At 52.1% G+C, this 22,541-nt stretch overlaps 1 protein-coding gene across 2 annotated transcripts in view; it reads left to right on the forward strand.

Moving 5' to 3' along the window:
• Window positions 1-22,541, forward strand: part of LOC144119446 (neprilysin-1-like) — a 611,912-nt gene that overhangs the window by 127,413 nt on the left and 461,958 nt on the right. For both annotated transcript variants that reach the window (XM_077652051.1, XM_077652052.1), the window contains one exon: window positions 6,302-6,439. In XM_077652051.1, coding sequence (XP_077508177.1) covers window positions 6,302-6,439 — 138 coding nt within the window. The remainder of the gene's footprint in view (window positions 1-6,301; window positions 6,440-22,541) is intronic.

Below are 22,541 nucleotides of genomic sequence, written 5' to 3' on the forward strand. Positions count from 1 at the left end.
GGAGCGGCTCCGGTGTAGTAGCTGGCAGAGGGAAAACCGAAGCAACTATGAGTGGGGATTCGACCAGTGGTCGTGAGTTGAGTGGCGGCGCAGCTTCTGAGCCCGGAACAGCAGCGCACAGAGTCGGCGGGAGCTCCAAGCCAAAATACGCCGTCAGGCCTTTCTTGAAGTCGGCGTAAATGTATGGGCCAGGAGGCGGTAACGGCAGCTTTGCCAGGAGACTGGGTGGGAGTTCGCGGCTGACGTACTGATAGCGCAGCAGCTGGCGGTACACATGGTTGACGTGAAAGTGCGAGTCCAGCAGTGCCAGCCACAAAACGGGGTCCCTGGCAGGCCGGGCAGCCGAGAAAGGAAAGAGCGCTTATAGAGCTGGAGGAGCTCACGGGATGCAGTGGTAAACGCGTACATGGCGGCGAGAAGCTGGCGAAAGCCGGGTGCGAGTAGCGGGCGTGCAGCGACAAGGCCAAGGGTCTGGACGGGCAGGAGGGCATAGTCGGTGTGAGCGGCGCTGCGTGCGTCGATGCTGTGGCCCAGAGTCACCAGATGTGGAAGCCGATCCACATTTATTGGAGGTCCCGGTAGCAGCGGCTGGTGTGCCGACGGAGCGGGCCGTAGACGTTGCTGGCGATGCCGATTGCCGAAAGCGTTCTGTTCTGCGCGAGCCATGTCGCGCTCGCCGCTTCATCTGGATCAGCGCCGCTGGCAATGCCAGCGCCGCTACAGGTGTCTCCTTTAAAAGCCACTCGCGCTGTGCATCGTCCTGATGGTGTAATGAGGTGGCCCCCTGCGGTACGAATTTGTGGGCCGTCCCAAGCGGCGTGACTTTCCTCAGCTGCGCCGCGAATGTTCCATCCATCACCGAGTAATCGGTTCCTGTGTCGACTGAAGCGATGACATTCCGGCCGTCGATAACTACTTCTAAGTCGGATGTCCTAAATTTTGCGTTGCACGTCGTCCTGGGCGTCGTGTTACGGCTTCATCGGGTTTGGGAATCGTGGGTATAACGTGTAATCGAAGTATTTGTCGGTAGCGGCGTCGTTTTGGAGGCGGTTCGCGTCGTGGTCGAAGTTGTCATTGTATGCGGCGTCGGCATGTCGGGGGCGGCGTCGTCGTGTGGCATGGTCGTTGGAGGATCTTCGGTGTTTCGCTTGGGAGCAACTCACCTACGTGGGCCGCGAGACCTTCCTTGTACCGGGGCTGCACAGCTGTGGCGTGGCGACGCAAAGCGCGAAGCTGACGGCGGTCGTGACCGCGAAACGCGGTTCGACTAGTACTCATCTCGACGCAGGTACTCGCGATTTCTTGGGGACGTTGGCTGAAGCGTGGTCGTGGGGCGTCAACGGCAAATCCTCGAAGATGGATACGTCGGTACGGGCAGTGACGAAGAATATGGCCGGCCTCACCGCAATTGAAGCGCAACGGTCGGTTGTCGGAAGTCCTGCAGGCGTCGCATTTCCTGGGGTTTGAGCGTCGATCTTAGGCTTGGCGGGCGGGGGCTGGCAGACGGCGTTCTGGAACGAGTGGATCTTCTCGGGGAGGACGTTGGGGTGTCGTTGGGAATGAGGATTGTGTACTGCGGCCGCGTAGGTAATGGCCTGGGGTTCTGTGGCCGTCGCGGTACCAAGTGCCTGTTGCACTTTTTCCCGTAACACATCCATGAGAGTCGCTGCTTGCGGCTGCGGGGAGGGTGGCTGTAATCGGTATAGCTCCTCGCGGACGATTTCGTGGATGCCTTCCCATAGGTTGTCGCTGGTGGTGGTCGTCGTGTCCTGTCGGAGTGCACAGATAGAAGAAGTGCGGTTGTACTGCCGAGCCCTGACGTCGAGGGTCTTCTCGATAGTGCAGGATTCTTGCATGAATTCCTCGACTCTTTTTGGCGGCTGACGGACGAGGCTGGCAAAGAGTTGTTCTTTTAAGCCGCGCATTAAAAACTGAACTTTCCTTTCCTCTGTCAAATGGGGGTCGGCGCGGCGCAAGAGGTGCGTTATCTCTTCGACGTCACTGCGGTTGGGCTCGTTCTGAAGCTGGATCCTGGACTCAAGGAATCGTTCTGCCCTTTCTTTCCTCACGACACTCTCACGACACTGGTGAATACTTTCAGAAGTTCTTTCTTGAGTAACTCCCATGTCGTTAGTGACGACTCGTGGTTTTTGTACCACGTACGTGCTGAGCCCTTCAGTGAGAAAAATACGTGTCCACCTTTTGCCGCATCATTCCACTTGTTGAATGATGACACGCGCTCAAATTGGTCCAACAATTCTTCGGGGTCTTCACCTAGGCACCCACTGAAAGTGCACCTGCAGCTGTTGTAGTATGATAGGTGTTGATATATTTGGCGAGGTTGTGGTGCTCGTAGCAGCGTCGTTTCAATGTCAGGTGTGGTCCGGCAGGGTCCCGAACTTAGACTTCTCTCCCTGCAGACGTCTGCTGGCTCGTCCTCCGGTGCGAAGCGCAGAGGGCTGGTGTCACGACTTGAAAGGGGGCGTCCGGAACATGGAGGCTACCCAGCACATCCATCAGATGTCACGAAGTGGCGACTGCAGTCCTGAGAGCAGAAAGGCTGCGAAAATAGTGTCTGAAGAAAAATCTTTATTTGGGCTGGCTTGCGCCCACAATGGACTGAATCACTCGGCGGCGGCGTAGCAACAAGCGTGCTTGGTGGTCGTCGTACAGAGTGCCCACCGCTGTCGGCCGTGCCCAATTTAAGGCTGATAGCGAACTTTAGAGTTAAAGCGTGAAAAGGTACTGGAACATTTTGGAACAGACAGAATCAGCTCTGCCTGGATGCGATCAATCCAGATCTATCTGGTCGCGTCTTGCATCGAAAACAAAGCGATAAAGCGGCGTGCCGGCAGCTTTGAAGAATGAACAAACAAGCACTGCAAAGATTCACGGCAATATCAACGTGGATATCGTAGGCATTGTGTGGTGTGGGGAACACCATGTTTTAGGCAGTCGTCCGAGGACTAGCGAGGCGGAAATTAAGCAGTCATGAAGCCACATTGCAAAAAAAAAACTTCTAAACGGGGAATAGCGTAATAACAGTCTCTCGCAGCAAAATGGCAGAAGAAGAGTTTCCGGCGATGCGCGGGACTGAGGCGACGCGCCTGCGCCTTGGAACGTCGGCCTTATCAAACGCTTCGCACACCCCAGAGGCGCGGGTTAGACGACGCTGGAATTTTCGAATGCATAGCCGCTTTTCCTCTCAGTGCTTCCTCGCTCACCTCTCGGCTTCGTTTCTTTTGTGAGAAGATTACGACCAGTCTACAGCGAACATCACACTATCTGAACGTCCAATGGCCTCTGGCTGGAGCTACCCTGGCCCACAAGGGAAAGGGGCCATAACACCACGCCTTGCAATGTATAGACACCAGGACCGTACCGCTAAGATAAAGATGAAGGGGGATCAATAATATACCGTCAAGCTTGCTTTCGTTGAGTCTCGCGACTTCTACACCGTAGCATAAGGGCACACACCTTTCTGTTCCACTCGTGACGGGATGGCCACGCGGCATTTCAATGTGTCCTTCCTTTTCAATGGAGAACCGAATGACTACGGTGTTAATTCTATTCAGAGCAGTCCTTGTAATAAGGGGGTAATTATACTAATCAGCATACAACTGAGCGCAGCCACACGACTGCAGAGGAAACCTACAAATCTGCAACAGAAACTTCGTAGTTCTAATACGACGTTCCAATCCGGTACCGCTGCCTCTCCGGGGCAATAGCTCTGCCAGCAGAGCCAACGAGGACAGCTAGCAGATCGTATGGTGAAACGACAGCAAATTGATCAACGACTTCAAATGCGACGCTGTTGGTCACATGTTTAAAAGAATCTCTCAAGGTGCCGCAGAAGGAAGTAATTAGTTATCCGAATCCACCCAAGCGCAGACATGCCGTTACAACGGAAAGCTATAGTGCATAGCTTACTTATGGGTGTATACGTGTATAGCTTGACTGATTACTTTAACCACTAATTATTAACCACTATTCCTCTTCGAGGTATTCCCCTGAACACTGAGCCAGCATCGTTCCCCCTTCGAATTGATCTTTTCTTACCGTCTACTTTACATCCCGGCTGGCTCAGCTGGTGAGCGCCTTTCCCGGACAAATGATGGTCCCGGGTACTAACCCCAGACCGAGACAAATGTTCAACTGCTAAGGTTCTGTAAAATTTGTAGTGTTTTCATTTGTAGTTGTGTGGGTGAATGATCATAGTAACTACTCCTTTGTCTAAATAAAATCTAACTCGCTATAGTGTCAGGAATAATTACCATACGTATTGTGTGCTTCTAGTGACTGTGACAGGAACAGCCACCTGCATCGCTTAACCGCTGCGCCACTTTGTTGATTGTGGTATGAGCACTCGCCGCTAACTGCGAATGCTGTGTAGATAATTGCCACTTCTTTTATATATGACCACGGAGCTCCGAATGAACATAGTTAACCACAAACGCAACAACAAAAACTGCGGTACTGCGCAGTGCTTTCGCATTCACAGCACATAAGAAGACTTCAGTTATCCTGGTAGTTTTCTCAACTTATTCTAATAACGCGTATGTTAGTAGATACTGTCGGTCCCCTTAACACAAGTGCAAGTGTTTCAATCAATCAATAGGCATTTATTTAACCAACAAAGTGTACAGCTAGGCTAGGCTTGTTGGTCGATGCTAGAGGGGCAATAGAAAGCTCTCAGAAGGCCTAAGGAAAAAAACATGGTGAAAGTAGGACATGCCTCCCCGCACCACTGTGTTCATCCCACTCGTGCCTTGTGCCATCAGCGGTACGGGCAGGGAAGTACAAGAACGTCATTCAAAAAGTAACGCACAATCAACTGTACCTCGGCAATGGTATGCACTACGGAAACTAAATTTTGTAGGATGAATTACTTGCCCTTCAGTCCTTTAGAAATATTACTCAATATATGATCCATTTCATTAATGGCGCTGCAGCCATTTTGTTTTGTTCACACAAATGAACTTCGTAAAACTACGGACGTTGGTTTTTTACGCAGCAATTACACACTTCAAATGAGCTCGTTGTCATTTCCAAATGTTTCCTACGCAGATGAACCTTCAATCGCACGAATAGAGATGTGAAGGTGCTACGCCGGGAAAGCATAAGGGTGGCGGCACCACTGTCCATCCCAGTTCAGCTCGCCACTCTTCTGTACTTGAACTGTCATGTGTGCAGTATGGGGTCTTGGGCTATCGTAACGTAACTTGATGCCTCTTTGCTCGTAAGATGCGGTTGTGCGATTCCGAGGAGGAACAATAGCGCTATTTGGTTCGTTCCCCGTTCCAGAATGTCTATGAAAATCATCCCTGCTTGATCCCAAAAGAACGTCGCCATTAATCTTGTGCGACCTCCCAAGTCTCGTCTGTTTTTGAGGCCGAGCTCCAGAATGCTTCTATGCCATTCATGACTCTTGCTGTCAGGATCACAATGGAGCTGGGTGTCATCACATATTCTACCTGACAATTGAACTATTATGGAAAATTCCCAGAGAAGTTTTGTAGAAGGTCATCAAACACTCGCTTCCTGATTTACATCATCACCTTTTTCAAGAGCCAGGGAACCAAGCCAGCACAAATTTTTCGGTATCCAAATTGTTCGATTTGAGTTAAAACAGATAATTTTGCCTTAAATGTGTGCTTCATTATGCGTCTCAAGGTGATGCATCCATCATTTGGGTGAGTTTGTCAATAACTGATGTGTTTTTATCGGTTGCGACGGTTCACAGTTTACCTCAACATGGCTGAACCTGGCTACTGCAATCACTACGTCCAAAATTTATGAACCCATCGAAATACATTACTTCGATTCATTGCGTTGTCTGTGTAGACTTCGATTTTTTCCGTTGTCCGTGTAGACTGACAGCACATAACAGTGAATCAATGTTGCTGAATTATCCCCGGATTTGTTGAGGAATTCGATTACTGCACTTCGGTGTAGTAGTGTATCAGGATAATCCTTCATGGAGGCTTGTATAAAACAGCTAGAAATGAAAAACAGAATTTTGGTGACAAAGAAGCAATGCTTCTGCCTAAAAAACTTCATTTCCTTAGTGCTTACCATCACCGAGCTGCAGCCGAGTGTGCGCTGGTTTTAGACCGACTCTTGTAGCTATTTCTTGACGTTAGCGCACCGTAACGATTGTCTTGGCCCCACTGACCAAGCACGTGTATTGGTCGCGGTGAGGTTCACGCTGAGTCTCACGCCAGGTGGTACAGCTGTGGCAATCATTGATGACGTTACTGCAGTGGTTCTGACAAGGCACGATAACCATCCCTTTCTGCAGATGCAGAGCGACTTGCGGAGTTGGACGATGGCTGCGCTTTACGCCACGGCGGTGCCGGAGAAGAACCAGTCGGCGTGGGAGAAGGCGGCAGGCATGCTACAAGCCTGCGACTCTATTGGACAGACGGGCGGGACGGAGGTTCGTGCAGTACACCGCCTCTTTGCGCTTTTGAAGGGACGGCGCGAGACCCAATGCCGTGCAGGGTGAACTTGGGCGTGGCACGCTGCAGGCTGGGATGCCGACACACCTGCATTCAGGCTTGGTTCATTCGCGTGTTTAAAACTACTGGTGCATGGCCATGGGATCTTGAAAACAAGACAACTAAACTACAAAGTGTGCGTAAAACTGCGTACTCGAGCAGCACGCATGACTAAGTGGCGCCACAGTAAAAAGACGTAGCAGTGCGGTAAGCCGCGCACGAACAATTAAACCAGGGGCTTCATTCTGAGAGCGTCTTGGCGCAACCGGGTGACCACTTCGGGTGGAAACTATTGAAGTTTGCTCAAAGCACTTCTGAGGGAAAGCGGCAGGTGCCACCTTTTCTCAGAGAGAACCCTTTTTCCCAATGCCAGTGACAGCTGCCTTGATGGCTTTTATGTGTCCTTTCATTTCTTTCCTTCAGCAGACAGGTTTTTGCACGTTTCATTTGTTATATATGCGATGCAAATTACCATTCTCCAGTCTAATAGCTATGTGCATCCAGTGCGAGCACTTAGATAATAGACCAGTAGTTAGCTCACCCTCCAAAGTTTCCTCATGCCTTTACTTTTAAATGTGACGTTTCCCACACCAGGTATCCCGAATGCCTTCTTTGTAAAAGTGCGTTTCAGTTAACCGTGCGCACACCACCTGTAGACGAAGCAACTCGTGGCTTTAGCGTTTATGTCCATGGTGTGACAGAACTCGTAGAGCTTAACAGGACTTCTTTCTGGGCTAGTTGGCCTATGGATTCTAGTAACATTTCCTATCAGCCTCGTCGCCTGTGTGTGTTTTTTATGTTTACGCAATTTTTTGTTGTCGACGACACTGAGAGCTGTGGAAATAGGATCCACTCAGCTCGATTAGCTCCGGCTACTACGAAGGCTAAAATTAAAGTATGTGACGCACCAGTCATCGTATACTGTATGCACTTTGGTTTGCAGTCTGTAGTGTCGAGGAAAAGTTTTTAGAGTTAGCGTAGCCACTTATCGCATTCGTCATCGAGAGCTTATTCATGCGAATAAACGAGCTCTGCGACAAAAACAAGCATGTCTGCTGCACCCTGGAGTGAATGGGCGGCACAGTGCTGTCAGCCTATAAATAAGACCCATGCTGGCTTCGCAATCACTGGGCATGGCTGCATCGACAGAATGCGGGACACTAATCCATTTGTCTTCCTCGTGGCGGTGAGCAAAAACTATGGGAAACGCTTCAGTTCTGGTTACTTGTTCCTGCTGGTGCTGCAGGGCCAGCGGCTCTGTTGCCAGCTACATGTGCTAACCTTCTCTTTACAGAAATTATTATTGTTGGGAGGAGACACGGAGTCGAACCCAGGCCCCGACATGGCCCATATTTTAGAACAACTCAAGGATATTGATGTTTATATAATGTATATAAACGAGAACTGACGATTAAAGATAGAGAGCAAACAACGTGTGCTGTAGAAGCTTGAAGGCCAAGTAATGTCCTGCCAAGAAAAAATTGACTGCGTGGGTGCCACGATTTAATGGTTTGAAGCAAGAATATACCAGCTTGAACATTATTGCAGGAAATCTTATCATCTTTGGCATACCCAAAAATTAAAGCGGAAACAAATGAATCGTTTCAAACATCGTGAACAGAGACGTTTTCCCAGATATTTTAGAGTACGACCTTACACGAACAGAGCAAATGTACCGGTTAGGGGAGCCGCCAAATGAGAAAACACGTCCTGTAATCGTGAAGCTTTTAAAGGGGACACCGGACATAAAACTGCGATACGCAAGACAGGAAAGAAACTAGTGAGAAAGTATTACCGAATTGGTGAAGATATTAAAGAAAGTGCGTAATGTAAGAAACTGTGGGAAAGCACAAATCCGAACCGTGATAATAAGGAGCGTTTTTTTGTCTTTGATAAGTAATATATAAGTACTGTCTCTTACGTATAAGACGAGGAAAAAATGATAAAAAGAGGGTTTAGAAAAGCAACGACGTCACAGTAAATCTGCCCGAAGTCTTGCCCTGTCGCGAAACCACACGCCGGAAATATCAGCGATTCATTTACTACACCTTCTTTGTGCACTTACATAGAGAGATTGTTATGCCATCGTAACACGGTGAAATGTAGTAAAAAAGTTTTGCGAATAGGTAACATTAACGCACACAGCGTTACAAACACGAAATATTCACTTGAAGTTAAACTGGGGTATGTCCTACACATAACAGTCCTCACGGAAACTTGGCTGCACGAAGACAGCTGATAACGTAGTATTTCCTCATCATTACACTGTTATTCGTAAGGACAGGAGCTGCATGGAACCTAATGCATTTTCTGGTTCTGATAATTTAAGAAATGTTGTTTTGCGGCGCTATACCGAAATCATTTCAAAGTTTGCTTTAGTGTTGTTTAAAAACTCTGTTGTCATCAAAACTTCCTATTGAATGAAAGACCGCTCGAGTTTTTTTCCATCTTTAAAAAAGGCGACATCTCATTAATACATAATTACTGTCTGATTCCTTTAACTTCTGCATGCTGGAAATTGTTTGAACACATTATTGCAAAACATATTAATGATTTTCTTGCACACTCTGTACAGAGATTTTCAGGGTAGATTCATGAAGGGTTATTCAGCAGCTACACGATTACTTACAATATTACATACTTTTGCTAAAACAGTTGATATCAGTGGTCATACAGACGCCATATTTATGAACTTAGCGAAGCATTTGATAAAATTTTTTACGAGAACCTCATTCAAAACCAAACACCAGTGAAGTTCCAGACATTTGAAATTATGGATTGCGAATGTCTTACCAAAAGAGTGCAGTTTGTTTTAATCGATGGGTGCAGCTCTAGTTTTCTCCCAGTCACCTTTGGTGTGCCCAAAGCAATTGTGTTGGGGTCATTGCTTTTTCACCGCGATAAAACTATATTTTTAACGTGCTCATCTCAGGAACACATGTACGCTTGTTTGCTGATGATTGTGGGGTATTTCGTTTAATTATGTGTGCTGGGGATCAAACTGAACTTCATCTGGGTCTAAAAAATGTTTTGATTAGTACAGTGACATTACTGTGGATTTTAACACTAAAAAAACAGTTTAGTTTCAAATAACACATAAAAATAATGCACTAAACCACGTGTATACTATTGGGTTGCTACTGAAGCAGGTGAATAGCTCTTAATATCTAGGTGTAACAATCACTAACAATCTTTCCTGGAATTCAATTATAGGTAACACTTGTTCGTCCGCGTTTAGAAAGCGGTTTTCCCAGGCTTAAACTTGTAAATTCTCCTAGCCTAAAACAACTGACATATAACGCATACATCAGGCCAAAGCGTGATATGGCTTCGATAGTATGGGATCCATTCACTAAACTAAGCATTAGTAAACTAGAAAGGGTTCAGAGAAAAGCTGTTCGGTTTATTTATTCACAGTTTAAAATCACCGACTTCACCACTCATCTTATGATGGCTGATAATATTGAATCACTTGAAAAACAAAAAGAAAACAGCGTCTTCATTGTATTCCTTACTCATTAGGACCCATCTCAGTGCTTGTCCCCTCTATCTGCCGCATATTCTCGGCGTCGCCACAATCGCCGACAATATATGTATCGCGAAAATTGACTATCTTAAATGTTCGCTTTTCCGCGCACAATATTCGATTAGAATTCTGTACTGGAATATTGTCTTAGTTTAGTAACACTGGCCACTTTTTTTTCTTAAGCACATTTCTCTTGATTACGTTCTGTATATTTTTCAAATACTCTTTGCGATACATGCCTGTCCTGCTTGGACCCTGAAAAAGGCCTGCGGTATGTACTAAATAAATAAATAACATAAAATCGTTAGCATGCCTGGCAAGACTGTGATGCCTTAATGCCCGAACAGATCACTGAAATCGCAAATTTCAGTATTTAGTTTGTGCCAGAAGCATATCTTTGGAGCCGATGCTGTCGAAACCTAGCGGCGATTTCCGGCAGGCGAAATGAGGAGGCAGTAAGATTGCGCGCTGCTCTCTCTTCTTAATGGCTAACCGTCCTGTTTGAAATTAGTTTATTTAGACTCGAGAAGTCGATCCAAAATATTGTATCTGAGTGTTATGAATTTTTCGCATGACAAAAACACTCATAAGAAGCAGTAAAGAAGAACAAGGAGTAAAAGAATTAACTCAAGGGCTGCACTTTATTCCTTCAAACTGCACCAAATGTGGCAACATTTTCAAGGCATTTTTTAAATTTATGCATGCGTCTAATTTACAGCCTACTCGTAACCTTTAGAAATGCTAGTCTCTAGATTACAGGCTAGTGTAGTATTTAAAGTTACGCAACAACCCTTAACACAAATTTTAAACGTAACCTCTAAATATATGCATTTATTAAGAGCATATATATTTTTTTCATTTTGAGTACCCCTTCTTAGAGTTATCTTCAAAACTTCAAATTAGAAGTATATGCAGTTTTCTGACTCTAAACTTAAATATAATCTTTAAATGAAAGAAATACAGCACACGACAGCTGGGATCGGAGCCGAAAACGTCCGCATGTCTGGTGAGATGCTCTTGTACTGGGCTGAGAACATTGCATAGGACATGCGGAGGTTGTAGGTTCATATCCCAACTGCGGCGTACTGTATTTTATTTAAATTTAGTGTAATAATTAATATTAGTCCTATATTTACTACATATCAATTAAAATAGAGCATAGGTAAGACTCCCGGTGATTTCTTTGGCCTAGTGGCTTGTCGCATTCCTGATTAATAAATTTATTTCACATGTTAAGAACGTTTTAATACATGTCGTATATGGTAGCCTATCGGCTACAGATGGAATTTGGAACTTCTATATGCGGGTGAGGGCCACACACGTGTATGGGCATCTCCTCAACATTGGAGCCTATACTTGAATAAAAAAAAACCTGAAATCAGCTGCTCTGCACGGGCGCTTGCGTTCTCTTAGGAGGTGCCGCGTGGTGACAGCTGCCTGCTTCTATCATTGTTGTCATTTTCTAACATGCACCAATGTATTGCTTAATGATGTCTGTGAGAGTATTAAAGTTTCGTCCTCCCATCATTTTTATATTTTTATTTTGTGCTGCATCTTGAGCCATCCGTTTTGCCAGCTTGCCACAGATGACAGTTCCCGATAGGAAATAGACGCGAACGATGCAGCTTTCAAGCTTCGAGATGGCGCATGCGCCGAACTACACGGAGAAATCAGAAGAGCGAGGTTGCGGGCTAGTTGGTAATGCATCTAAACTGAAAATCAGCGCGATGAAACACGGACACACGAAGAAACGACACACACAAGCGCTGACTCACAACTGAATTTTAATTCTGATGAAAAGATGCTTAAATAGAAGACATGAGAGGGTGGGTAACAGGGCTGCTGCAGCGATACCCGGCAATCAGCGTGGTCGCGTCACAAGATGGCAAAAAACAAAAACAGAATAAAAAAGCGATAAAGTGATGGCGTAAAGAGCTGCGAAAGGGTGGCCAGGTAACAATAATAAAAACATAACTAATGAATAATTTCCCAAAAGGGCGGGGAATGCGTTAAAACCAAGAAGGACAGAGAGGGTAATATACAAGTGAATACATAAAAAATGAAGCAGGTAAAAGTTAAAAAAAACGTGCCCAAAAAGGGGAGAATTAAAAGCATTACAATCTTGCAAGACGCTGTGGATGATAAAACAAAATAAAGGCAGTACCAACAAGGAATCATTCAATGAAAAGAAACCTTACGTGTTCGTCAAGTCACCTAGAAAATTCATCTTTTTTTGGCAAGGAGAGGGATGGAGTTATCACGCATTGCTCACCGGCATAATGGATTTTGAGTGCTTCGACGATTTCCCTCGTCAACTTCTCTCGACCTCGGCGATAGTGGTGCAGCGATTAAAGTCAGGGGTGCAGATTCTTTCAGGGCTGTTTTTTGCGATTTTGCACTTCTTACAGTGCTTAGCCAGGTGCCCAGAAATGGCTATACTTTTAACGTTGTTTTGATGTACTTGAAGACGATTATTGATAAAGATTCCCATTTTACAAATTTACCTTTTCCCGCATGACACTGGGACGGAGTAAATTATTCCTGAATCGCAAGGGAAATTTTGGTCAGAAGGCGTCACCCTAAACCCTCGGGGTTCCGGCGGGTTGTTCACTTTGGAACAGAGGGCGAAAAGATTGTTGGGAGCCGTGAAGACGACATCCACGCCGGCGCGCTGTGCGACATTCTTCAGACGATGGCTGATTGTATGGAGGTAGGGCATTACCACAACATTGCTTGCTGCTTGCTTGCTTGCTGCTTGCTTGCTTGCCTGCCTGCTTGCTTGCTTGCTCCTTGCGTGCATGGTTGCTTGCTTGCTCCTTGCTTGCTGGCTTGCTGCTTGCTTGCTTGCTGCTTGCTTGCTTGCTGCTTGCTTGCTTGCTTGCCTGCTTGCTTGCTTGCCTGCCTGCTTGCTTGCTTGCTGCTAGCTTGTTTGGTTGCTTGCTTGCTCCTTGCTTGCTTGCTGCTTGCTTGCTGGCTTGCTGCTTGCCAGCCTGCTTGCTTGCTTGCTTGCTGCTTGCTTGCTTGCTTGCTGCTTGCTTGCTTGCCTGCTTTCTTGCTTGCTTCCTTGCTTGCCTGCTTCCTTGCTTGCATGTTTGCTTGCCTGCTTGCTTGCTTGCTGCTTGCCTGCCTGTTGCTGCTTGCTGCTTGCCTGCCTGTTGCTGCTTGCTGCTTGCCTGCCTGCTTGCTTGCTGCTTGCTGCTTGCCTGCCTGCTTGCTTGCTTGCTGCTTGCCTGCCTGCTTGCTTGCTTGGTGCTTGCTTGCTTGCTGATTGCTTGCTTGCTGCTTGCTTGCTTGCCTGCTTGCATGCTTGCCTGCCTGCTTGCTTGCTTGCTGCTTGCTTGCTTGCTTGCTCCTTGCTTGCTCCTTGCTTGCTGCTTGCTTGCTGCTTGCTTGCCTGCTGCTTGCTTGCCTTCTTGCTTGCTTGCTTAATGCTTGCTTGCCCTCCTGCCTGCATGCTTGCTTGCTGCTTGCTTGCTTTCCTGCTTGCTTGCCTGCCTGCCTGCTTGCTTGCTTGCTGCTTGTTTGCTTGCTTCTTCCTTGCTTGCTTGCCTGCCAGCCTGCTTGCCTGCCTGCCTGCTTGCTTGCCTGCCTGCTTGCCTGTATGCCTGCTTGCTTGCCTGACTGCTTGCCTGCCTGCCTGCCTGCTTGCCTGCCTGCCTGCATGCTTGCCTGCCTGCTTGCCTGTCTGCCTGCTTGCTTGACTGCCTGCTTGCCTGCCTGCCTGCTTGCTTGCCTGCCTGATTGCCTGCCTGCCTGCATGCCTGCCTGCCTGCTTGCTTGCCTGCCTGCTTGCCTGCCTGCCTGCCTGCCTGCCTGCCTGCTTGCTTGCCTGCCTGCCTGCTTGCTTGCCTGCCTGCTTTCCTGCCTGCTTGCTTGCCTGCCTGCCTGCTTCTTTACATGCCTGCTTGCTTACCTGCCTGCTTGCCTGCCTGTCTGCTTGCTTGCCTGCCTGCCTGCCTGCCTGCCTGCCTGCTTGCTTGCTTGCCTGTCTGCCTGCTTGCTTGCCTGCCTGCCTGCCTGCTTTCTTGCCTGCCTGCTTGTCTGCCTGCCTGCTTTCTTGCTTTCTTGCCTGCCTGCTTGTCTGCCTGCCTGCTTGCTTGCCAGCCTGCTTGCCTGCCTGCTTCCTTGCTTGCCTGCCTGTTTGCCTGCCTGTTGCTGCTTGCTGCTTGCCTGCCTGCCTGCTTGCTTGCCTGCCTTCCAGCTTGCTTGCTTGCCTGCCTGCCTGCCTGCCTGCTTGCTTGCTTGCTTGCTTGCTTGCTTGCTGCTTGCTTGCATGCTTCTTATTTGCTAGCTTGCTGCTTGCTTGCTTGCTTGCTGTTTGCTGCTTGCTTGCTGCTTGATGCTTGCTTGCTTGCTGCTTGCTTGCTTGGTTGCTGCTTGCTTTCTGCTTGCTTGCTTGCTTGCTGCTTGCTTGCCTGCCTGCCTGCTTGCTTGCTTGCAAGCTGCTTGCTTGCTGCTTGCTTGCTGCTTGCTGCTTGCTGCTTTCTTGCTGCTTGCTTGCTTGGTTGCTGCTTGCTTTCTGCTTGCTTGCTTGCTGCTTGCTTGACTGCCTGCCTGCTTGCTTGCTTGCTTGCCTGCTTGCTTGGTTGCTTCTGCTTGTTTGCTTGCTTGCTGCTTGCTGCTTGCTTGCCTGCTGCTTGCTTGCCTTCTTGCTTGCTTGCTTGCTGCTTGCTTGCCTGCTTGCTGCTTGCTTGCCCTCCTGCCTGCATCCTTACTTGCTGCTTGCTTGCTTTCCTGCTTGCTTGCCTGCCTGCCTGCTTGCTTGCTTGCTGCTTGCTTGCTTGCTTCTTGCTTGCTTGCTTGCCTGCCTGCCTGCTTGCCTGCCTGCCTGCCTGCTTGCTTGCCTGCCTGCTTGCCTGTCTGCCTGCTTGCTTGCTTCTTGCTTGCTTGCTTGCCTGCCTGCCTGCTTGCCTGCCTGCCTGCTTGCTTGCCTGCCTGCTTGCCTGCCTGCTTGCCTGCCTGCCTGCCTGCTTGCTTGCCTGCCTGCCTGCTTGCCTGCCTGCTTGCTTGCCTGCCTGCTTGCCTGCCTGCCTGCTTCCTTACATGCCTGCTTGCTTACCTGCCTGCTTGCCTGCCTGTCTGCTTGCTTGCCTGCCTGCCTGCCTGCTTGCTTGCTTGCTTGCCTGTCTGTCTGCTTGCTTGCCTGCCTGCCTGCTAGTCTGCCTGCCTGCTTGCTAGCCTGCCTGCTTGCCTGCCTGCTTGCTTGCTTGCCTGCCTGTTTGCCTGCCTGTTGCTGCTTGCTGCTTGCCTGCCTGCCTGCTTGCTTGATTGCCTTCCGGCTTGCTTGCTTGCCTGCCTGCCTGCCTGCTTGCTTGCTTGCTGCTTGCTTGCATGCTTCTTATTTGCTAGCTTCTTGCTTGCTAGCTTGCTTGCTGCTTGCTTGCTGCTTGCTGCTTGCTGCTTGATGCTTGCTTGCTTGGTTGCTGCTTGCTTGCTTGGTTGCTGCTTGCTTTCTGCTTGCTCTCTTGCATGCTGCTTGCTTGCCTGCCTGCCTGCCTGTCTGCTTGCTTGCCTGCCTGCTTGCCCTCCTGCCTGCTTGCTTGCCTGCCTGCCTGCTTACTTGCCTGCCTGCTTGCTTGCCTGTCTGCTTGCTTGCCTGCCTGCCTGCCTGCTTGCTTGCTTGCTTGCTTGCCTGCCTGCCTGCCTGCCTGCCTGCCTGCCTGCCTGCTTGCTTGCTTGCCTGCCTGCTTGCCTGCCTGCCGGCCTGCTTGCTTGCTTGCCTGCCTGCTTGCCTGCCTGCCTGCTTGCTTGCCTGCCTGCTTGCCTGCCTGCCTGCTTGCTTGCCTGCCTGCCTGCCTGCTTCCTTGCCTGCCACCTTGCCTGCCTGCCTGCTTACTTGCCTGCCTGCTTCCCTGCCTGCCTGCTTGCTTGCCTGCCTGCCTGCTTGCCTGCTTGCCTGCCTGCGTGCCTGCCTGCCTGCTTGCCTGCCTGCGTGCCTGCCTGCCTGCTTGCCTGCCTGCCCGCCTGCCTGCTTGCTTGCCTGCCTGCTTGCCTGCCTGCCTGCTTGCCTGCTTGCCTGCTTGCCTGCCTGCCTGCTTGCCTGCCTGCCTGCTTGCCTGCCTAACTGCTTGCCTGCCTGCCTGCCTGCTTGCCTGCCTGCCTGCCTGATCGCCTGCCTGCTTGCCTGCGTGCCTGCTTGCTTGCCTGCCTGCTTGCCTGCCTGCCTGCTTGCTTGCCTGCCTGCCTGTCTGCCTGCTTGACTGCCTGCCCGCTTGCCTGCCTGCCTGCTTGCTTGCATGCCTGCTTGCCTGCCTGCCTGCTTGCCTGCCTGCTTGCCTGCCTGCTTGCCTGCTTGCTTGCTTGCTTGCCTGCCTGCCTGCTTGCCTGCTTGCTTGCTTGCTTGCTCGCTTGCTTGCTTGCTTGCCTGCTCTCTTGCTTGCTTGGTGCTTGCCTGCCTGCTTGCTTGCTGCTTGCCTGCCTGCTTGCTTGCTGCTTGCTTGATTGCTTGCTGCTTTCTTGCTTGCTTGCTTGCTGCTTGCTTGCTGCTTGCTTGCTTGCTTGCTTGCTTGCCTGCCTGCTTGCTTGCTTGCTTGCCTGCCTGCTTGCTTGCTTGATGCTTGCTTGCTTGCTGCTTGCTTGCCTGCTTGCTTGCTGCTTGCTTGCCTGCTTGCTGCTTGCTTGCCTGCTTGCTTGCTTGCTGCTTGCTTGCCAGCCTGCTTGCTTGCTTCCTTGCTTGCCTGTCTGCCTGCTTGCTTGCTTGGTTGCTGCTTGCTTGCTGCATGCTTGCTTCTTGCTACTTGCTTGCTTGTTTGCTTGCTTGCTTGCTGATTGCTGCTTGCTGCTTGCTTGCTTGCTTGCATGCTGCTTGCTTGCTTGCTTGCTGCATGCCTGCCTGCCTGCCTGCCTGCTTGCCTGCATGCTCGCCTGCCTGCTTGCCTGCCTGCCTGCCTGCTTGCCTCCCTGCCTACCTGCCTTCTTGCTCGCCTGCCTGCTTGCTTGCCTGCCTGCCTGCTTGCTTGCTTGCCTGCCTGCCTGCCTGCTTGCCTGCCTGCCTGCTTGCCTGCCTGCCTACCTGCCTGCCTGCCTTCTTGCTTACCTGCCTGATTGCCTGCCTGCCTGCTTGCTTGCCTGCCTGCTTGACTTCCTCCCTGCTTGCTTGCCTGTCTGCCTGCTTGCCTGCTTGCCTGCCTGCCTGCCTGCCTGCCTGCCTGCTTGCTTGCTTGCCTGCCTGCCTGCCTGCTTGCTTGCCTGCCTGCTTTCTAGCATGCCTGCCTGCCTGCTTGCTTGCCTGCCTGCCTGCTTGCTTGCTTGCCTGTTTGCCTGCTTGCTTGCTTGCCTGCTTACTTGCTGGCTTGCTTGCTTGCTTGCTTGCTGCTTGCCTGCCTGCTTGCTTGCTTGCTGCTTGCCTGTCTGTTGCTGCTAGCTGCTTGCCTGCCTGCTCGCTTGCTTGCTTGCTGCTTGCTTGCTGGCTGGTTGCTTGCTTACTTGCTGCTTGCTTGCTTGCTTCCCTGCTAGCCTGCCTACTTGCTTGCCTGTTTGCTTGCCTGCTTGCTAGCCTGCTTGCTTGCTTGCCTGCCTGCTTGCTTGCCTGCGTGCTTGCTTGCTTGGCTGCCTGCCTGCCTGCCTGCCTGATTGATTGCCTGCCTGCATGCCTGCCTGCCTGCTTGCCTGCCTGCCTGCCTGCTTGCCTGTCTGCTTGCCTGCCTGCTTGCCTGTCTGCTTGCCTGCCTGCCTGCCTGCCTGCTTGCTTTCCTCCCTCCTTGCCTGCTTGCTTGCCTGCCTGCCTGCTTGCTTGCCTGCTTGCCTGCTTGCTTGTTGGCTTGCCTGCTTGCCTGCTTGCTTGCTTGCTGCTTCCCTGCCTGCTTGCTTGCTTGCCTGCCTGCTTGCTTGTTTGCTTGTTTGCTTGCTTTCTTCTTTGCTTGCCTGCATATTTGCTTGCTTGCTTGCTTGCTTGCTGCTTGCTGCTTTCTGCTTGCCTGCCTGTTGCTGCTTGCTGCTTGCCTCCCTGCTTGCTTGATGCTTGCTGATTGCCTTCCTTGCGTCCTGCTTGCTGCTTGCTTGCTGCTTGCTTGGTTGCTTGCTGCTCGCTTTCTGCTTGCTTGCTGCTTGCCTGCTTGCTTGTTTGCTTGCTTGCCTGCCTGCTTGCTTCCTTGCTTGCTGCTTCCTTGCTTGCTTGCTGCTTGCTTACCTGCTTGCTTGCTGCTTGCTTGCTTGCCTGCTTGCTGCTTGCTTGCCTGCTTGCTTGCTTGCTGCTTGCTTGCCTGCCTGCTTGCTTGCTTCCTTGCTTGCCTGTCTGCCTGCTTGCTTGCCTGCCTGCCTGTTTGCTTGCTTGCCTGCCTGCCTGCCTGCCTGCTTGCTTGCTTGCTTGCTTGCCTGCTTCCTTGCTTCCTTGCTTGCCTGCTTGCTTGCTTGCCTGCTTGCTTGCTTGCTTGCTGCTTGCCTGCCTGCTTGCTTGCTTGCTGCTTGCCTGCCTGTTGCTGATTGCTGCTTGCCGGCCTGCTTGCTTGCTGCTTGCTGCTTGCCTGCCTGCCTGCCTGCCTGCTTGCTTGCCTGCCTGCTTGCCTGCCTGCCTGCCTGCTTGCCTGCCTGATTGCCTGCCTGCCTGCTAGCTTGCCTGCCTGCTTGCCTGCCTGCTTGCCTGCCTGCCTGCTTGCCTGCCTGCTTGCCTGCCTGCTTGCCTGCCTGCCTGCCTGCCTGCCTGCCTGCCTGCTTGCCTGCCTGCCTGCCTGCTTGCCTGCCTGCCTTCTTGCTTGCCTGCCTGCTTGCCTGCCTGCCTGCCTGCTTGCTTGCCTGATTGCCTGCCTGCCTGCTTGCCTGCCTGCCTGCTTGCTTGCCTGCCTGCCTATTTGCTTGCTTGCCTGCCTGCCTGCCTGCCTGCCTGCCTGCCTGCCTGCTTGCTTGCTTGCTTGCTTTCTTTCCTGCCTGCTTGCTTGCCTGCCTGCCTGCTTCCTTACATGCCTGCTTGCTTACCTGCCTGCTTGCCTGCCTGTCTGCTTGCTTGCCTGCCTGCCTGCCTGCTTGCTTGCTTGCCTGTCTGCCTGCTTGCTTGCCTGCCTGCCTGCCTGCTTTCTTGCCTGCCTGCTTGTCTGCCTGCCTGCTTTCTTGCTTTCTTGCCTGCCTGCTTGTCTGCCTGCCTGCTTGCTTGCCTGCCTGCTTGCCTGCCTGCTTGCTTGCTTGCCTGCCTGTTTGCCTGCCTGTTGCTGCTTGCTGCTTGCCTGCCTGCCTGCTTGCTTGCCTGCCTTCTAGCTTGCTTGCTTGCTTGCCTGCCTGCCTGCCTGCTTGCTTGCTTGCTTGCTTGCTGCTTGCTTGCATGCTTCTTATTTGCTAGCTTGCTGCTTGCTTGCTTGCTTGCTGTTTGCTGCTTGCTTGCTGCTTGATGCTTGCTTGCTTGCTGCTTGCTTGCTTGGTTGCTGCTTGCTTTCTGCTTGCTTGCTTGCAAGCTGCTTGCTTGCTGCTTGCTGCTTGCTGCTTTCTTGCTGCTTGCTTGCTTGGTTGCTGCTTGCTTTCTGCTTGCTTGCTTGCTGCTTGCTTGACTGCCTGCCTGCTTGCTTGCTTGCCTGCTTGCTTGGTTGCTTCTGCTTGTTTGCTTGCTTGCTGCTTGCTGCTTGCTTGCCTGCTGCTTGCTTGCCTTCTTGCTTGCTTGCTTGCTGCTTGCATGCCTGCTTGCTGCTTGCTTGCCCTCCTGCCTGCATCCTTACTTGCTGCTTGCTTGCTTTCCTGCTTGCTTGCCTGCCTGCCTGCTTGCTTGCTTGCTGCTTGCTTGCTTGCTTCTTGCTTGCTTGCTTGCCTGCCTGCCTGCTTGCCTGCCTGCCTGCCTGCTTGCTTGCCTGCCTGCTTGCCTGTCTGCCTGCTTGCTTGCTTCTTGCTTGCTTGCTTGCCTGCCTGCCTGCTTGCCTGCCTGCCTGCTTGCTTGCCTGCCTGCTTGCCTGCCTGCTCGCCTGCCTGCCTGCCTGCCTGCTTGCTTGCCTGCCTGCTTGCCTGCTTGCTTGCCTGCCTGCTTGCCTAACTGCCTGCTTCCTTACATGCCTGCTTGCTTACCTGCCTGCTTGCCTGCCTGTCTGCTTGCTTGCCTGCCTGCCTGCTTGCTTGCTTGCCTGCCGGCCTGCCTGCTTGCCTGCCTGCCTGCTTGCTTGCCTGCTTGCTTGCCTGCCTGCTTGCCTGCCTGCTTGCCTGCCTGCCTGTCTGCTTTCTTGCCTGCCTGCCTGCTTGCTTTCCCGCCTCCTTGCCTGCCTGCTTGCTTGCCTGCCTGCTTGCCTGCCTGCCTGCTTCCTTACATGCCTGCTTGCTTACCTGCCTGCTTGCCTGCCTGTCTGCTTGCTTGCCTGCCTGCCTGCTTGCTTGCTTGCTTGCCTGCCTGCCTGCTAGTCTGCCTGCCTGCTTGCTAGCCTGCCTGCTTGCCTGCCTGCTTGCTTGCTTGCCTGCCTGTTTGCCTGCCTGTTGCTGCTTGCTGCTTGCCTGCCTGCCTGCTGGCTTGATTGCCTTCCGGCTTGCTTGCTTGCCTGCCTGCCTGCCTGCTTGCTTCCTTGCTGCTTGCTTGCATGCTTCTTATTTGCTAGCTTCTTGCTTGCTAGCTTGCTTGCTGCTTGCTTGCTGCTTGCTGCTTGCTGCTTGATGCTTGCTTGCTTGGTTGCTGCTTGCTTGCTTGGTTGCTGCTTGCTTTCTGCTTGCTTGCTTGCTTGCATGCTGCTTGCTTGCCTGCCTGCCTGCCTGTCTGCTTGCTTGCCTGCCTGCTTGCCCTCCTGCCTGCTTGCTTGCCTGCCTGCCTGCTTACTTGCCTGCCTGCTTGCTTGCCTGTCTGCTTGCTTGCCTGCCTGCCTGCCTGCTTGCTTGCTTGCTTGCTTGCTTGCCTGCCTGCCTGCCTGCCTGCCTGCCTGCCTGCCTGCCTGCTTGCTTGCTTGCTTGCCTGCCTGCCTGCCTGCCTGCCTGCCTGCCTGCTTGCTTGCTTGCTTGCCTGCTTGCTTGCTTTCTTGCCTGCTTGCTTGCTTGCTGCTTGCCTGCCTGCTTGCTTTCTTGCTGCTTGCCTGCCTGTTGCTGCTTGCTGCTTGCCTGCCTGTTGCTGCTTGTTGCTTGCCAGCCTGCTTGATTGCCTGCTTGCTTGCCTGCCTGCCTGCTTGCCTGCCTGCTTGCCTGCCTGCTTGCTTTCCTGCCTCCTTGCCTGCTTGCTTGCCTGCCTGCCTGCTTGCCTGCCTGCCGGCCTGCTTGCTTGCTTGCCTGCCTGCTTGCCTGCCTGCCTGCTTGCTTGCCTGCCTGCTTGCCTGCCTGCCTGCTTGCTTGCCTGCCTGCCTGCCTGCTTCCTTGCCTGCCACCTTGCCTGCCTGCCTGCTTACTTGCCTGCCTGCTTCCCTGCCTGCCTGCTTGCTTGCCTGCCTGCCTGCTTGCCTGCTTGCCTGCCTGCTTGCCTGCCTGCTTGCCTGCTTGCCTGCCTGCGTGCCTGCCTGCCTGCTTGCCTGCCTGCCTGCCTGCCTGCCTGCTTGCTTGCCTGCCTGCCTGCTTGCCTGCCTGCCTGCTTGCCTGCTTGCCTGCTTGCCTGCTTGCCTGCCGGCCTGCTTGCCTGCCTGCCTGCTTGCCTGCCTAACTGCTTGCCTGCCTGCCTGCCTGCTGGCCTGCCTGCCTGCTTGCTTGCCTGCCTGCTTGCCTGCCTGCTTGCCTGCCTGCCTGCTTGCTTGCCTGCCTGCCTGCCTGCTTGCCTGCCTGCCTGCCTGATCGCCTGCCTGCTTGCCTGCGTGCCTGCTTGCTTGCCTGCCTGCTTGCCTGCCTGCCTGCTTGCTTGCCTGTCTGCCTGCTTGACTGCCTGCCCGCTTGCCTGCCTGCCTGCTTGCTTGCATGCCTGCTTGCCTGCCTGCCTGCTTGCCTGCCTGCTTGCCTGCCTGCTTGCCTGCTTGCTTGCTTGCTTGCCTGCCTGCCTGCTTGCCTGCTTGCTTGCTTGCTTGCTCGCTTGCTTGCTTGCTTGCCTGCTCTCTTGCTTGCTTGGTGCTTGCCTGCCTGCTTGCTTGCTTGCTTGGTGCTTGCCTGCCTGCTTGCTTGCTGCATGCTTGCTTGCTTGCTGATTTCTTGCTTGCTTGCTTGCTGCTTGCTTGCTGCTTGCTTGCTTGCTTGCTTGCCTGCCTGCTTGCTTGCTTGCTTGCCTGCCTGCTTGCTTGCTTGATGCTTGCTTGCTTGCTGCTTGCTTGCCTGCTTGCTTGCTGCTTGCTTGCCTGCTTGCTGCTTGCTTGCCTGCTTGCTTGCTTGCTGCTTGCTTGCCAGCCTGCTTGCTTGCTTCCTTGCTTGCCTGTCTGCCTGCTTGCTTGCTTGGTTGCTGCTTGCTTGCTGCTTGCTTGCTTCTTGCTACTTGCTTGCTTGTTTGCTTGCTTGCTTGCTGATTGCTGCTTGCTGCTTGCTTGCTTGCTTGCTGCTTGCTTGCTTGCTTGCTGCATGCCTGCCTGCCTGCCTGCTTGCCTGCATGCTCGCCTGCCTGCTTGCCTGCCTGCCTGCCTGCTTGCCTCCCTGCCTACCTGCCTTCTTGCTCGCCTGCCTGCTTGCTTGCCTGCCTGCCTGCCTGCCTGCTTGCTTGCTTGCCTGCCTGCCTGCTTGCCTGC

The sequence above is a fragment of the Amblyomma americanum genome, chromosome 2, assembly GCF_052857255.1.
Source record: "Amblyomma americanum isolate KBUSLIRL-KWMA chromosome 2, ASM5285725v1, whole genome shotgun sequence".
Classification (NCBI taxonomy): Eukaryota; Metazoa; Arthropoda; class Arachnida; order Ixodida; family Ixodidae; genus Amblyomma; species Amblyomma americanum.